Source organism: Ambystoma mexicanum, chromosome 1q, assembly GCF_040938575.1.
Source record: "Ambystoma mexicanum isolate Mex_15411 chromosome 1q, UKY_AmexF1_1, whole genome shotgun sequence".
In the NCBI taxonomy this organism is placed as follows: domain Eukaryota; kingdom Metazoa; phylum Chordata; class Amphibia; order Caudata; family Ambystomatidae; genus Ambystoma; species Ambystoma mexicanum.
The window spans coordinates 671,087,687-671,102,809 of NC_090922.1; the positions used below are offsets into that span (position 1 = coordinate 671,087,687).

General features: G+C 44.6%; 1 protein-coding gene across 1 annotated transcript in view; it reads left to right on the forward strand.

The window, feature by feature from the left end:
* SLC44A3 (solute carrier family 44 member 3) overlaps positions 1 to 15,123 on the forward strand; it is an 826,819-nt gene that overhangs the window by 650,222 nt on the left and 161,474 nt on the right. The window contains exon 11 of the mRNA XM_069641271.1: positions 9,965 to 10,121. Coding sequence (XP_069497372.1) covers positions 9,965 to 10,121 — 157 coding nt within the window. The remainder of the gene's footprint in view (positions 1 to 9,964; positions 10,122 to 15,123) is intronic.

The following is a 15,123-nucleotide window of genomic DNA, read 5'->3' on the forward strand; positions in this document are numbered from 1 at the left end:
AGTTCAAGGCTGGTTGCGTAGATGACTCTTCAATAGGTAGCCAAGCCTCATCGACCCTTAGATCTTCACTTTGCTCATCTAAGAATTTACCAGCTCGAGGGACTTGAACAACTTGGTCAAGAGGCGTCAGGGCGTTGGCTGGGGTATCTTGTAAAGAGACCATGTTGGCAGATTGTGCTAGAGAGCCAGGGTTTAGCCGTGATTGCAATCCCAGAGGGCCGGAGCCCATATCTATGACAGGAACACTCAATTTAATGTTGCTCGGCACGAGGCATGAGGAGGAAGCCGCGTCGCCGGGCTCACATAAGCCATGGTCTTGATTAACGGATGTAACTTCCATCAGTTCTGCATCGGTTAGATCGAATGGCGAGAAGAATTGTAAGCTTCTCTGCGGGATTGGTTGAGAAGAAATCCCATTTTCAGAAGATACTGATTTATGAACATCATTTGCATTGATTTGTAGTAGCGAGGATATTGGTACTAAGTTTGTCAATGAAAGTAAAGCTGGCAAATTCGAGCGCACTTCACTTGATACAGCACTTTTAATGATGACAGTATCAGTGATAGTATCAGTGTCAACAATATCAGCAGTGTCAACAGCCGCAGCAGCATCAAGCCTTAGTAGTGGAATAGCTGGCTCGCCAAAGACACAGGAATCCAAGCTTGGATGGATCAAAGGCACAGCAATTGATTCACAGGTTGCAATCGAGGTCTGGGACCGAGTTAGAGTTTGAGGTATAGTGGAAATTTTACGCCGGCTTACCTTGACCGATGCAAGGTTTGATGGTTGTGCCGGCAGCGCTGTCCAGGGATTCAACATCCGTCGCTGCTGGATGGTTTTCCGCCGAGTTTGGGGCCCTCCAGAAACCTCAAGACCTGTTGCAAGTGCAGAGGAGTGGGCAGGGGTGGTCGCCATGGTTCCGAGAGTCCCCAGCGAGGCCAGGCGAACTAGACAAGCTGGGACTCAACCGGGACACCGCACCACGCACCGCGCGGGAAATGCTTTTTAGAGAAGTTAGTTAGAGGCGGTAGTAGGACTTGTTCGTGCGGCTCCTCACAGCACGTCACTCCTTCGGCACAGGCAGCAGAATGGCTGAGCAAACTGGAAGACAGCAGGACTACTATGGTGTTTATATAAGAGCAGCACCTAAGTGTGCCTGCATGGAATTTGAGTATTAAATGCAGGCGTTGTTGGTAAACAATCTTCAAATGATCGCAAGAAGGTAATATAGTCTGGTTACCTGATCGTGCTCCGAGGCGTTAGGATCCAGCACTTTACGAAAATCTTTGAGGGTTCATAATGACGGATTTCCGTAGCAGTCTCCCTCGTAATGCCACCCCTGCCTAACAGCTGCACAACAGCAAGCGCCCTTTCCCCTGTTGGGCTTACCGCCGCGAGGGTAGCAGTCTCGGGGTTTTGATGGCGTCCCTGGTCACGTGATTGAGCCCGTGACAGGTATGGCCCCGCCTCCTCCAGGAAGTGTAAGAAAGTCGGCAAGAGCACGGATGATGCTCGCAGTGCCGGTTTGTAATTAATCTGTCCTTCAAAAGCAAAGCGGCTTCCTTCACAGCAAAGCACACGCCACTCGGCAGCAGTCTCGGGGTTTTGATGGCGTCCCTGGTCACGTGATTGAGCCCGTGACAGGTATGGCCCCGCCTCCTCCAGGAAGTGTAAGAAAGTCGGCAAGAGCACGGATGATGCTCGCAGTGCCGGTTTGTAATTAATCTGTCCTTCAAAAGCAAAGCGGCTTCCTTCACAGCAAAGCACACCTCTTGCCTTCTCTTACATCCACTCATTGCATTCTGTACACAGTTGCACATCCACCCACCCGGAACACTCAAAAAACACACATCACATCACTTCTCATTCACCCACTAGTCACTCGCACCTTCTCTTACATCCACTCATTGCATTCTCTACACAGGCACAGCTCCCATCCACCCAGAACATTAAAAAACACACATCACATCACTTCGCATTCACCCACCATTCACAAACATACATCTGACACGCACTTCACACATGCAAAACACACATCATATCACAAAAAAAAGCCTTCTTACCGTTTTCTTGCAGCCTCGGTCTGTCCTTCCAGGTCCCCTCAACGACTCTGTGCTGCTCACAAACAGGAACCAGGAAGCTGCGAGAGCTTCCTGGTTCCTGCATGTGAGCGACAAGGAAGCAGAGCGAGAAGGGGTTGGAGCTGAACGTGGCATGTGACATGTGCCACATGTCACGAGCAGCTCCAACCCCTACTGAGTGCCTCCCCGGCCCAGCTTTCAACCTGATGGGTGTGGACTGGGCCAGGGACCCACCGGGCCTGGTGTGGCGTGTCCCGCTACACCCGGAGCCCCCTTTTTTGGGGGGGCAAAAACATTTTATCTTCCAATACCTTCTTTTTTTTAAGTTGGGGCTATAAGGGAGTCCCAGGTATTGCTACTGTGGCCCCCAGGGGCAGCAATTGCGACCCCTGATGACCTGCAAATTATGTCCCTGACAGATAGGCCTTTGATATTCAACATCATGGTGCTCGGAATCTCTGTGAACAACCGCAAATGAGCAGGTACTCTTGGCCCGCTGGGTCAAGGCTCCACGAGGCCCGATACCTCTGCTGGTTCGTCCCGGGTCCTCCAAAGCTTGAAAAATGAAACTGTTCCAATGTACAATTTCAGCAGAACAGGTGGTTGATGTGGCAGTGGCAATGCTACATGAGGTCAGATACCGTTTCTGGTTTGGACCTAGTCCTTCACAACTAGAAAAAAAATAAACAAAAAAATGCCAACATTTTAATTTCTGAACATTCTAAGGTCCTAACCAGTAGTGCATCATGGAAGATATATAAACGTGCTTAGCGCCGGGCTTACCCCTCTCTCTCTGCCAATTTTCAAAAATGACTACTGGATGGATTTCCACCAAACCAAGAAAAGACACATCTGCACTGCTTTGTAACGCCTCTTTTTCTAGTTTTAAGCAAATCCTTCATCGGTTTCGGATGTGTGCCTTTTCAACGAATGCGCATTTTGCTGTTGGGAAAACCAACGCAAAAAGAAAAAAAAAAACTTTTCACACTTTACAACTTACAAATATACGAATTTGCAAGAAACTTTCCAGTTTTGGGGTACCTGTGCCAGAAAACATCTTTGGAATATTTCATATAAATGTGTCAAACGTGCCAAAAGTTGTTAGCAATAGAACGTTTGCAAAGTCAAGTGATATTAGGTTTCACCTTAACTAAAGGGTGACTAACAGATGACTCTGGCATGGAGTACTTGCATAAGAAAGTAAACCACGACACAAAAACAAGCATTGGCAATGCCAACAGTTTGGGCTTCAGTATGGTCATGGGAAAGGCACTCGCCAGGCAATATCATGGTGGTTTTAACTGCCCATTGATGGAAGCAGGTGCAAAATGGTGTGAGTACTTCCGCATCTAATAGCAGTGCCTGGCAAATGCCTAATACTTATACACAAACCAACACTGTTGTCTTTGCCAATGCTTGTTTTTAACAGGACTTCAGTGAAGGACACACATAGTGTTTTTAAATGGAGTAGCTGAAGGCAGACATTGTTCAGACATTTATATTACACCAGTTGCACTTTTACATTAACTCTCAGAAGACTGAAAATATACTGGCAGGCACTTCAAAGGACAACGTTTCATGGTAAAGCTTAATTAAAAGGAACTCTAAGAGTTCCCAGTAGGAAGTCTTTTGGACGGGGCGGGCCAGGAAGTGGGTGGGAATGGTCATAGGGATTAGCAGCATGGCCATAGGCAATCAATGGGTGGGCAAATAACCAAACCACATCTTCAAGCTTTGTCTCCCTCCAAAGCATTGACATAGATTTTCACATTGAAAAACTATTTTCAAATAAGGCCAATAATGTTTACTAACAGATAGCATTGCCACACAGTTTTGTTTTTGTGTGACTTTATGACTAGAAGATTTTTTTAGGCTGACATAATTTTGCATTCATATACTTGTATTTTTCCATTCCAAATAGGGAAAACAAATTACTGTCATACTATTTTTGGTTCACAAAAGTATTCATATATTTGTCATTTCAGTTTACAATGTGATTTGTTTACAAAATCCTATGAACACACAGAGGTCAGTGCTCAAAATCCGTGAGCACTGTCCTCTGTGTGTTCGCAGGATTTTGCTCGCACTTTGGATTTCTAGCTCGCCACTGCTCTCATGCACCACCTTGATGGCAGCGGGGAGCTAGAAATCCGAAGTGTGAGCAAATTCCTGTGAACACAGAGAACATTGCTAACATGAGCAATGTCCTCTGTGTGCATGCAAGATTTTGCTCACACTTTGGATTTCTAGCTTAGCGCTGTTGGCAACGCGGCACGTGTCAGCAGCAGGGAGCTAGAAATCATGTATGCAAACAAAATCCAGCAAACTCACAGAGTAAAATGCTCACGTCGGAAAGGCTAAAGACCCCGAGATGTCTCTGACGTGAGCACTCGGGGTTTTCATGTCTTATTGCAAATTTATTTTTTGGATCACTTTACAGTTGGTTTTAAAGTGGCGAGGAAGGAAAAAAGCGGGAAGCGAATGCATCGACGAACAAAAATAGAGGCGGGGCGATCCAGACAATTTATGTGTGAAGCCGAGCACAACCAGTCAGATTGCTGGACCATGCAGGGCAAGCATCTGCATGACCCTTCTAAGCGAACAGAGGCAATCATTGAGGCAGTAAGGGTGCAAGCACTACAGAAAGGACAGAAATAAGTACTGCTGCCTAAAGTATTATAAATTACTTTTTTTTAAAGTATTATAATCACATGATTAAATATATCATTTTATTTGAACGCTGCATGATATCTTTCCCACTGAAAGATGGCCGCTAGTTCCAGCTATTTCCAGAAAGCTTCCTTAGAGACAGTCATTCAAGATGGCTTCCTCCATGGAAAAGCTCAAAGAGCTTAAAGAGTTCGGAGATGTGCAGGAATGGGTGGGAATAGCCATAGAGATTAGCATGGCTAGGGGCAGGGAATGGGAGGGATTGAATAACCTAACAACTGTTTATCCCTCCTCAAATGTCATCTCCTTTGGAAAAGCATTAAAGACCCTCATTCAAAGCCCATATTTGAAGCTCTTATGTTAAAGCTCTTATTTTAATGACAATAGTTTTGGCTTAAAGGTAGCGCTTTCAGTGCCACCTAATAACCCAAACTAAAAATATATTATATAGCACTGTTGTTAACACGATTTGTAAGGAAGGTGTTTGTTAGGGAACAGTGCCTCCAACAAAATAATGTCCTTCTCTCATCTAGCCACGCGAAAGAAACCCTGCTCTACATTTGTGACCAGCCGCTACTGCATGTGTAGTACTGAGATGTTTTAACAGTCCCTCTTCCCTAGAGTGTGCGATCCTCATTGGTCTCCATACCTTGTGAGCCCCCGGTCAACGTCGAATGCAACTTCAACCTCAAGCCTGCCCACCTTGCTGTGTCCTTAGTTCCACTCCAGCTCCACAGCTCTTTCACTGATTCCTGGATCCTATTGTGGATCCCTAACGCACAGCACTGCCATTAGAGCTATGCCCATCTCCCAGGGCAGCTTTGCTTACTTCACCTATTGTATGAGCCTCTGGCTCTCCTTGCCCATCACAAACCATACGGCATTGCAGCAGTGATGCCTCCAATTATAGTCTCTCGCCTCTTGTTCGGATTGCCTTTGTTCCTCCCTCCTATATACTGGAGAAGGAATCTAGTTAAATCCATGCATTTTATTTTCCATTGAGGAGTTCAACAAGCTTAATTCAAATGATGCCAACAGATTTGTATTTGCCATCAGGGACAGGACTCCTCTATTATGCAGCTGGTCCTAGATTGTAGAAATACACTGTCAGTCTCCAGACTCTGGATGCCCTAAAACTTCCAATAACTGAAATGAGCGAAATTGTTTTGAAGTTGTCAATTATTTGGCAGTTAAAAGGCGCAATTGCAGTCTCCTTATCTCAATCAAAGAGAGCCTAGATTACTTTTGACACGCCTGTGGATTTATGAGATGGAAAAATGCAAAGTAATATCCAAATGAGTCTTGAGCCATCGACTCAAATGCTCATCTAAAAATTATCTTTCTGAACAAAACCAACTGTACAGTCTGAGGATCAATCACGAAAAAAGGATGTCAGTCATTTGTATAGTAACAGATCTGATCTTTGTACCAAGCGCTTTACATTACCAATGTTTACAGTACACACCACCTTGTGGCAGAACGTTGGCGGAGCGCAGGCAAGGTATGCCCATCTCTTCTGCACGTCTACACTCTGCTGTCACTCTGGGGGCCCAGCGTGACTCACCCTAAACTCCAGAGCAAATGCCAGCAGTGTGTACAGGTTGGGGAAGACCAGACTGAAGCTGGATGAGCCATAGCAGTGAAGTTAAGGAATACGAATACCAGAGTGTCTACTCAGTGAATAAAACAGGCATAGCTTGCAGCCAAGCCACATATTCTGAAATAGTTCAAGGCGCAAGCGTAACATGAGCCTTTAAGGCGGAGATCCTCTTAACAAATGTGCATTTGGTGATGTTGAGACATACCGAAAGAGCAATGACCAACACATACATTGTGAAGGGTTCCTTCCTCAACAATGGATGGATCAGACCTTGGAAGCGGAGATAAACCAATGGCTCCTAGTTAATGTAGAATTCAGAGATGGGATGATGAAAGGATGTGTCCTGAGTATGCACACCTTGGCTCACTGGCATGGGAGAAACAATTATGACAATACACATGTTGCCTTCTTGTTCAGCTGTAATTCGCTAGAGGCTCTAGGCCCAAATGATTTACATTTTCTAGCATGACCAAAATATGATTTCCCATTGGTGATATGACAAGTTCTAGAAAACACAATCAGAGCAGCTATATCTTTTACAGAGTTTTTAAGGCAACGGTTGTTATCCGAGGTTTTGACACTCAGTCCATGGACCTCATCAGGATAAAAGGCCGAGTCAGTCCTGTCAAGACCTGTGTGAGTTGGTGAAAATCATCCACATTGCAGCAACAATAGACAGGGAAACTGACTTCTCTGAAGGTCTCTTAAGTAACCCCAAGCACCGAAAAATAACTGTTGCAGATATAAACATGAATACCTGATTAAGTAAGCATGGTGAGGGAGATGTGGCAGACTAACCTTCTCGGTGCACAAGACAGATGCTATCTTTACATTTTGTGTAGACAATTCGTTTGAGCACCTTTATAATTTCAATAATTTTTTATGACAAATCTAGCTTCCTGAAACATTCTCATCACAAACCAAGCCGCCTGAAGCACTAACATGCTGCAAAAGACATGGGGTTCGGACAATTCACATTGATCATGCCTCAGCTTCACACATGACAGGGACCCGAGACTATTTACAAAAAGCGCGCACTTCACTTAGTCATAGGTCTGCCACCTCCACTGTACGAAGCTCAAGCTTACCTCAGACTACGCTTGGACTGTGGCTCCTCGCATCTACTGGGTGTCAACCTCATCTGTGACACAGCCCTCCACGTCTGCCCTGGTCACCCTGCCCTTTGGGAGGCCAAGAAAAGGGTAGTTGGCTATAGGTATAACCTGTTTGCCTGGCTGCGGCTTCTTACCCACTTCCTGAAAATTGGCAACTATATCCATGTAGGTAGTAACGCTCTAGTTACCTATACCAGACCATAGCTATATAACCCATGTGGTAAATATTTGATCGAAATTTGCTTGATTATCAGTTTTTGATTGTCATAACCAGCAAATACATGAACTACTTGGTTGTAATCCTGCTTCTGTGTGTATATATATATATATATATATATATATATATATATATATATATATATATATATATATATATATATATATATATATATATATTCACAGGGTCTGGGCTAGATGCACTGTAGTTATGGTTAAGTTGCGAAACACTTTTTGTGCGGCTTATAACTTTGGCGCCGTTTGACGAATCCTCACCACACTTTGCAAAAAAAAAGCATATGGCCACCACAAAATGATCTTGCGAAGTTTGATGCAGTTTCGTCCAAGGGGAGCAAAGTTAGAGGCAGGTCCCAACATTTTTGAACTCCTCAGAGACATGACGGAAAAGAAAATGTGCTTGCGCCTACAGCCCAAAGTGCTGGACGGATTTGCGGCTATGTGGTAATGTTTTTTCGAAATTGGGATAGGTTTGAATGGTGAAAAAATATTATGCTTGCGGCTACAGCCCGAAGTGCTGGATAGGATTGCAGCAAACATTCGCGAGTAGCATCAGCAAGGACCTCAAAGCATAGTTTTGCAAATCTGTCCTGTGTTTTATTTTTTCTAAAGTGTCAAAATGTAAGTACAAGCTTTTGGGACGTGCTGCATGACCGAAGCCATCTCTCTTGCGTTTTATTTTTCAAAAGTGTCAAAATGCAAGTACAAAATATAGTGATATAACTTTGGTGCATGGACAGGTGGCGTAGCCCTTGTTAAGCACGAATGCCTACTCTGATTTACTTATTGAGGCTCAACAGAGAGAGCCCTGCCCACCACATCCATGGCAGCCATGTTGGGTGAGGATTGATTTGACTGAAGCAATGCTTTCCACTATTCAATTTGTCTTTGTCTGCATGTGTTCATATATCTGGTTGGTCTTCATTTAAGTTTCCCAATTCATTGTATCCCGTGCTCTGGTGCCTGATAGGCCCCTATTGCTCTAGGAACGTTTTGTTACTTCATTTTCTTGTTTTGTTGCCATACACATATATCCTAACTCGCCCTCAAGTGATTCATAGCATTCCCTCCTCTCGAATGTTGGAATGCAATCCAAAACCTGTCTCTGGGTTACCTTTGTAGTTGAGTGCCATATCCCGTTCAGTTCTATACTGTCTCCACCATACTTGGGTTTAGTCTCTTTGCTGCTCCTACTGCTATGCTTTGCTTCACTAAGTACATGTGGACAGTGCCACTTGCTTGTACCAGGTTAAACCAGATAATTGGCAGATTGTATGGCCCAAAGCAAAAACCAGAACAGATTTATTCAGGGTTTTAACATCTGAACGCCCAAGTTACAGAGAATATATCCATTCCTGGTGCCGTACAGTACTAAATGCGTAGATGATATACAACCTGCCGGTGGCATATAATACTAAATGGGTGAGCACAATAATTTCCCCTAGCCATTGGGGAATTGTAATAGTTCATAGAGTATCATCTGGCCACTCATCACAGAAGGAAACTGAACATTTACTAATTCATGTGTGCTGGCAAAGCCCAGTATTTATACTATGTTGTTGTTGATGCTACTAATGAATTTACCTGTGGATTCTATTGCCATCTGAGAAGACTAATACAAACATTGATTTATTTATATCGTGCTTCATGCCGGTGACTAGCCTCTAAGCACAGCACCAGGTTTCGAAACCGTGATGCTCCGTTTATTGCTTTCAAGACAACCATATTGCCCCTGAGGTCTCCTCCTGGCCCAGCTAATTGTGGTGCAAATATGTTTTAGGCCTTCTTTGGTCACATGTTATGGATTTCGGTTTGTGGACAGGATGTGCAGATGGTGCTCTGCTTAGAAGAATCCATGCAAGCAATGTCAGTAGAGTTTGAGAACCACCCTGGTGGGCCATTCTCTGAGAGAGCTCCAGGTCACCTGACATGTTTCATAGTTTCTTGCTAAATCCCACAGACTGTTGATATTATGTGATCAAAGATCTTTGCATTGAGTCACCAAAGTGATTCCCTTTCTCGCGTGGCTTGAGAAGAAGGAGATCGGGAACAAATATAGCGTGAAATGTTCTATTTAAATCGGAAAACTCATACCAACTCTAAGTAAAGAGTTGTCTGTTTATTCGAACAATACCATTTCATTATTTTAGCAGGAAATGACATAACATTTGCAAAGCTATGTTAAAAAAAGGTTCTGTTTTACTAATACCAAGGCTCACACGTGCAGCACAATGTTAATGGTGTTCTCTTTTGTCTTTACTAGGGCGAAGAACAACCCAGCTCGTCACCCAATTTTGTCCTCTGTGTCTGTTCTTTTTTGCTATCACCAGGGGACGGTTATCAAAGGGTCTTTTTTACTCATATTCTTGCGAATTCCAAGAGTTATTCTGATGTGCTTCTATAACGTCCTGAAGGGAAAGGTAGGTGCTTACATTTCTGTTGCCATTATTTCAACACTGCAGTAAAATAAGACTTCTTACAAATGTACTGAAATTTGAGGAGGCTGGGCGGAGCGATGTGGAATTGCAATCGGTTGATTCCACCTGATCTCAAGTAAAAATGATATTTAATTTACACCTTCAAATATTTGATTGAAATTCATTATTATAAACAATGAACAGAAACAAGTGCTAATACAATTAGGTCATGTTTTTTTATTTAGAAATATCTTTGTAATCGCGTTAAGGTGCCCACCAATAAACAGATTAGAAGATTAGCAGATTACAATTAGGCAGCAGGACTATTGCGGTGATCCCTTGCATTGCAGACTGTATACAAACATATATGCATGTCACTGGAGTAGAGGAATGTTTGGGTTGAAGACTTCTTTTTTTTCAGCAGAAGTGATGAATCTTGTTGTATTCTGGGAGTCTGATATGTGTTTAAAATAGTGCTTGTTTCAGACTTTAACTATTGTGGTGGGTTTTACCTTTCCTCCCTAAGGAACCTCACTTTGGAATTCAACATTGGATTATGCCTATGCACTGTATGCTGGCCAACCTGCCCATGAGTGAAAACAACTTCAGCTGGCCCAGAAAGCGACAGAGCATTTGGTTTACGGATCCCACTAACAAAACCACGTGTTTAGCCTGCTGCTGGACAGTTGTATCACATTTTAAGAATTGTGGCTTACCTTCTAAATGGCTTAGGTCCTTAAATGATTTTATGGCATTTCACAGAGCAGTACAAAGATTTATCTTTAAATAACCTGGCATGTGTTTATTTGAATCCTTACTATTTTGTTTTTTTCCCTATTTGCCATGCAGCCTACATGTAATTAAGTTGACTATACAGGCTGTTGATTGAAAAAGAGTGAACTACCAAGAACCTGTGACAGCACTTGTGTTAATTAATATTTGATTTACTCCCCAGCACTGTTCACTTTCAAATCTGCAGCAAAAAACAAAATAGAAACCAAAAGAGATAACAACTTCAAATGCGGCTCATGATTAACGTGGATGAACAATTAGTAAAAAGAAGAATGAAAGACTCAGAATTACACTCAAAATTGAAGATTTTTTCAGGTAGAGAAGAAAAGGGAAATAACTGTATCCCTCTTTGCCCCTCTTAGTTTTACTGCATTAGTCCCTTGTTCTACAACCATATAGTTGCTAGCATATGCATACCGTTCCTCCTTTATTTTAACTAAGCTATTTAAATTCTCTGATTGTTTTGAATTGTAGATGAAAAGCACTGAAGGGGGATATAATCCACAAAGGGGTCCTGAGTGACATCCGGGAGACGAGAGTTGTCCATAATGCCACTTGGAACCCTGAGGTAAAATGCACCCTGTGTGTGTACGAGTGGCGGAGCCAGAGGGGGCAGCTGAGGCAGCTAAACCCTTTGCACCCTCCACCATGTTCTTGTGTCCCCTCCTACAGCCACTTGGCCAAGGGTGAGTGACCTCGTGAAAATAAAAATACAATGCACCTGCTGCTATGGGTGAGATGGCCAGGCCTCTTCTCTAGCCCACAGTAATGCCGCTTGGCAACCAAGTCTTGTACCTTGGAGACATGTTCTGCCTCTACTGCCTTCCAGGCGTTTCTAGTGCCCTCGAAAGAAGACAGAAGACATGGTTGCTACTTAGAGGTTAGTTTTTTTGTTTTCGCAATGGCGAAACCAGCATTCTGTTGGGCACACAGGACCCACAAGGAAAGAAATACCACAGGACACTACAGGTTACTACAGGGAGGCGTTCCACGTGGTTGAACCCGATACAACTGCAAAACTACAAAAGCCCACTTAGGGAGACAACTATATACGGCACCTCAAGGGAAGACCTAACCACAAGTCACCACAGGAAGGCCACCACCTCTGTGAACCGAACTGAATACAACTGGATATAACTAAAAAACGACAGTACCCCACAAGAAGAGACAGCCACACAGGATCGCACAAAGGAAGAAATAACCACAGGATACCACAGGCGACTACACGGAGGCTTTCGCCATGGTGGAACTTGATACAACTGCAAAACTATATGAACTCACTAAGGGAGACCACCATATAGGACCCCACAAGGAAAGAACTAACAACAGGATACCACAGGCCACCAAAAGGAAGTAAGGGCCTCGCCATTGTAAAAATGATACAACTACAAAAACCACAGATCACTGGAGGAAGGCCAATGCCTCTGAGAACTGTATATGACAAACAAGCATGCCACAAGTCCCCGCAAGGAAAAACAGCCACACGGGACCGCACGATGGAAGAGCTAACCACAGGACACCACATGTAGGCATTTGCCACGGTTGAACTCAACTAAGTAATAGGCCAAAATGACTGCACCGAAAGTTCCGACCTATACAAAAAGGTCATAAATGCATGCCACCAAAGGTTCGAACACCAAAAGTTTAGGTTAAAAAAAAATAAGACTGCAGCGTTTACTTAGGTGTCCCCCGCTACACCCTGCTCACCTACTATGCAGTATAGTGAGTTGGGATTGCAGGAGGCACCCCCGCAGCACACACCCGAGGGAAAAAAAATAAAAGAACAAAAGCGGGGGCTGCTGGGGTATCCCCACAACACCCCACTCACTATTGTGAGCAGGGGGTTGCGGGGACACCCCCGCAGCACACCCGAGAAAAGAAAAAAAAGGATCCTGCGGCGCCGGTTCTTGATCACGGAAGTGAAACGGAACTGGTGCCGCAGGGACACAGCGCATCTTGAAAGATAAGTAGGGTTTGCGTGGGGGTATGTTGGGGGTGTGTTGTGGGTGTGGGTGGGGATGTGGATTTGTAGGGGTTTTAAATCTATGTTTGCATGGGAAATATACAAACCTTTTGTCGCAGATCCAATACTAATACAAAGGCCCACAAAGGAAGACAAATATACAGGAACCCACAAGAGAAAATCAAACCACTGGCCTCCACAGGGAGGCTTTTGCCACTGTGAACCCGATACAACCACAACTACAAAACTGCGAGAACCCATAAGGATGTACACTGCACAAGGGAAGATATAACCACAGGCCACCACAAATCACTACATCGAGGCCCTCGCCGCGGTAAGCTCATAAAATCCCGAAAAAAACACCACTACCAAACTACAGGACCCCATAGGGAGACACCGCCATGCTGGAACCCTCAAGGAAAGACCAAAGTATTAGGAAAGATTTCATAATTGTATGTAATTTTCCCTCCATGTGTACACCCCCAAACTCTTTGCTGCTGTTTAGACACCATTGACTGACGTTGTCAGAGAAGCACAGCCTTCAGCTGCACTCCTCTGGGCTTTCGCTCACGTTTTATGGGGAAAGAGACATCCCTTAAGACAGTCAGTACTGGGAGACTTTGTTTCCCTTAGTCCTTTTGTGCAACATGTAACAAGTGTGCAATGTATCTTACCATACAGCACCCTTGGGACCATAGTCATTTTCCAAAGGTCCTAGATACTCTCGGTGGACTTTTTATGAACTGTGTAGATGTGTCATGGACAGGACTGGTGTTGGCTATCTTTTTGCATTATTTTTAAGCCTTTCCTGCCATTTTAACCGCGTTTGGCACGAATAGGTGGCTTGGCTCCAAAATGGCCATGCCACGAGGGTCTTTGTCCTGTCCTTTGGCCATCTTGCCCCATCATCTTCCCCAGGTCGAATCGACCCGGGTCAGTCCTTATTTGGTCATGCACTTTCCTGCAAACCCGGTGAGTACTTACAACACTAACCGGTGGTCCCAAGTGCCAAAGGCCCCTTTTATGCACAAGTGGCCCCTGGAGTCCCTCTCCTTTCCACTGCTAGTGCAAACTAGCGACTCCATCCCGCTCTCTGGAACTGCCTCTGCCTTCAAGTGGAGGTCCTCCCTGAATAGTGGGAACTTGTTCTTCATCGCCTCATCCACCTTCCCGAGATGCTAGAGACCCCTGAAGAGACCCTATTTTGTCCATTGGAACAACTGTGTGCGCTTGCATTGCATGTACTATTGAGCATACGACTCCTCTCTTCTTAGGGCTTGGACTGCCTCTTAGTTAGGTGTGGTATCAATGTCAAAAGGGGCCTAAAGACTATCTGCACTGCCTGTTTCCTTCCCATCTAGGTTGTCGACGTATTTCGTGCATTTAACCCCTTTAGACCCCAATGGTCTTGTATATACATTGTATTGATAGTGTTGTGTTGGTTTACATAGTGTTACTGTGATTCTTCTGCTATAGTCTATGTTACAAAGGCCTTGTAATAAATGTGTCTATATTTTTAATATAACACCTGTCTGGAGTCATTTGTAAGTGTCCTTGCTTTGTGTGCTCATTGTGGTCCTTCAGTCACCCTCACCCCTCCTGAGACCTAGTCTTGACCGCCTGCCATCGCTACTTTGATTGGTCTGGCTTGTCCAGAGGTTACCCTGTTACAAGAAACTGGGCTGGCCTTCTGAACCTCTGCCCCTCCAGGTCAGAGTTCAGAAATCCATCTTAACACAAACTAGAGACCATCACAGGGAGGCTCCTTTTCTGTGAACCCGATACACCTAACTACCTGAACTTAGTCCCCAACCACACAAGTTAGAGACCTACCACCAGGGCTAGTCCCCAAAGGTCAAGGTTAGTCTAAGGCACCAAGGGCTATTGCCTGACTGGCAGGATTAGTCAGTAACAGCCTGGGCTAGCCCACAGCCCCTAGACCCCCCAACCCATAGGATATCCCCCATCTTCAGGAAAAGCCCTACAGCATGATAGTCCTTCCCCCTGGGATAGACCCACTCTCAGAACAGGTCCCATCACAAAACGCCACGCACCAGGAAAGACTGACACACAAGAAACAACCAAAACAGAACAAACAAAAAGTGGAACAACCCAACACCCGGGAACAGACGCATACCAAGGGATAGCACACCCACACATTCAACGGAAACAAGTTCATTCGCTAGAACAAGACAAAAATCACCCTACCTGTCAACCTACCACCCACTCAGACAGCCTCCTCTCCTCAAG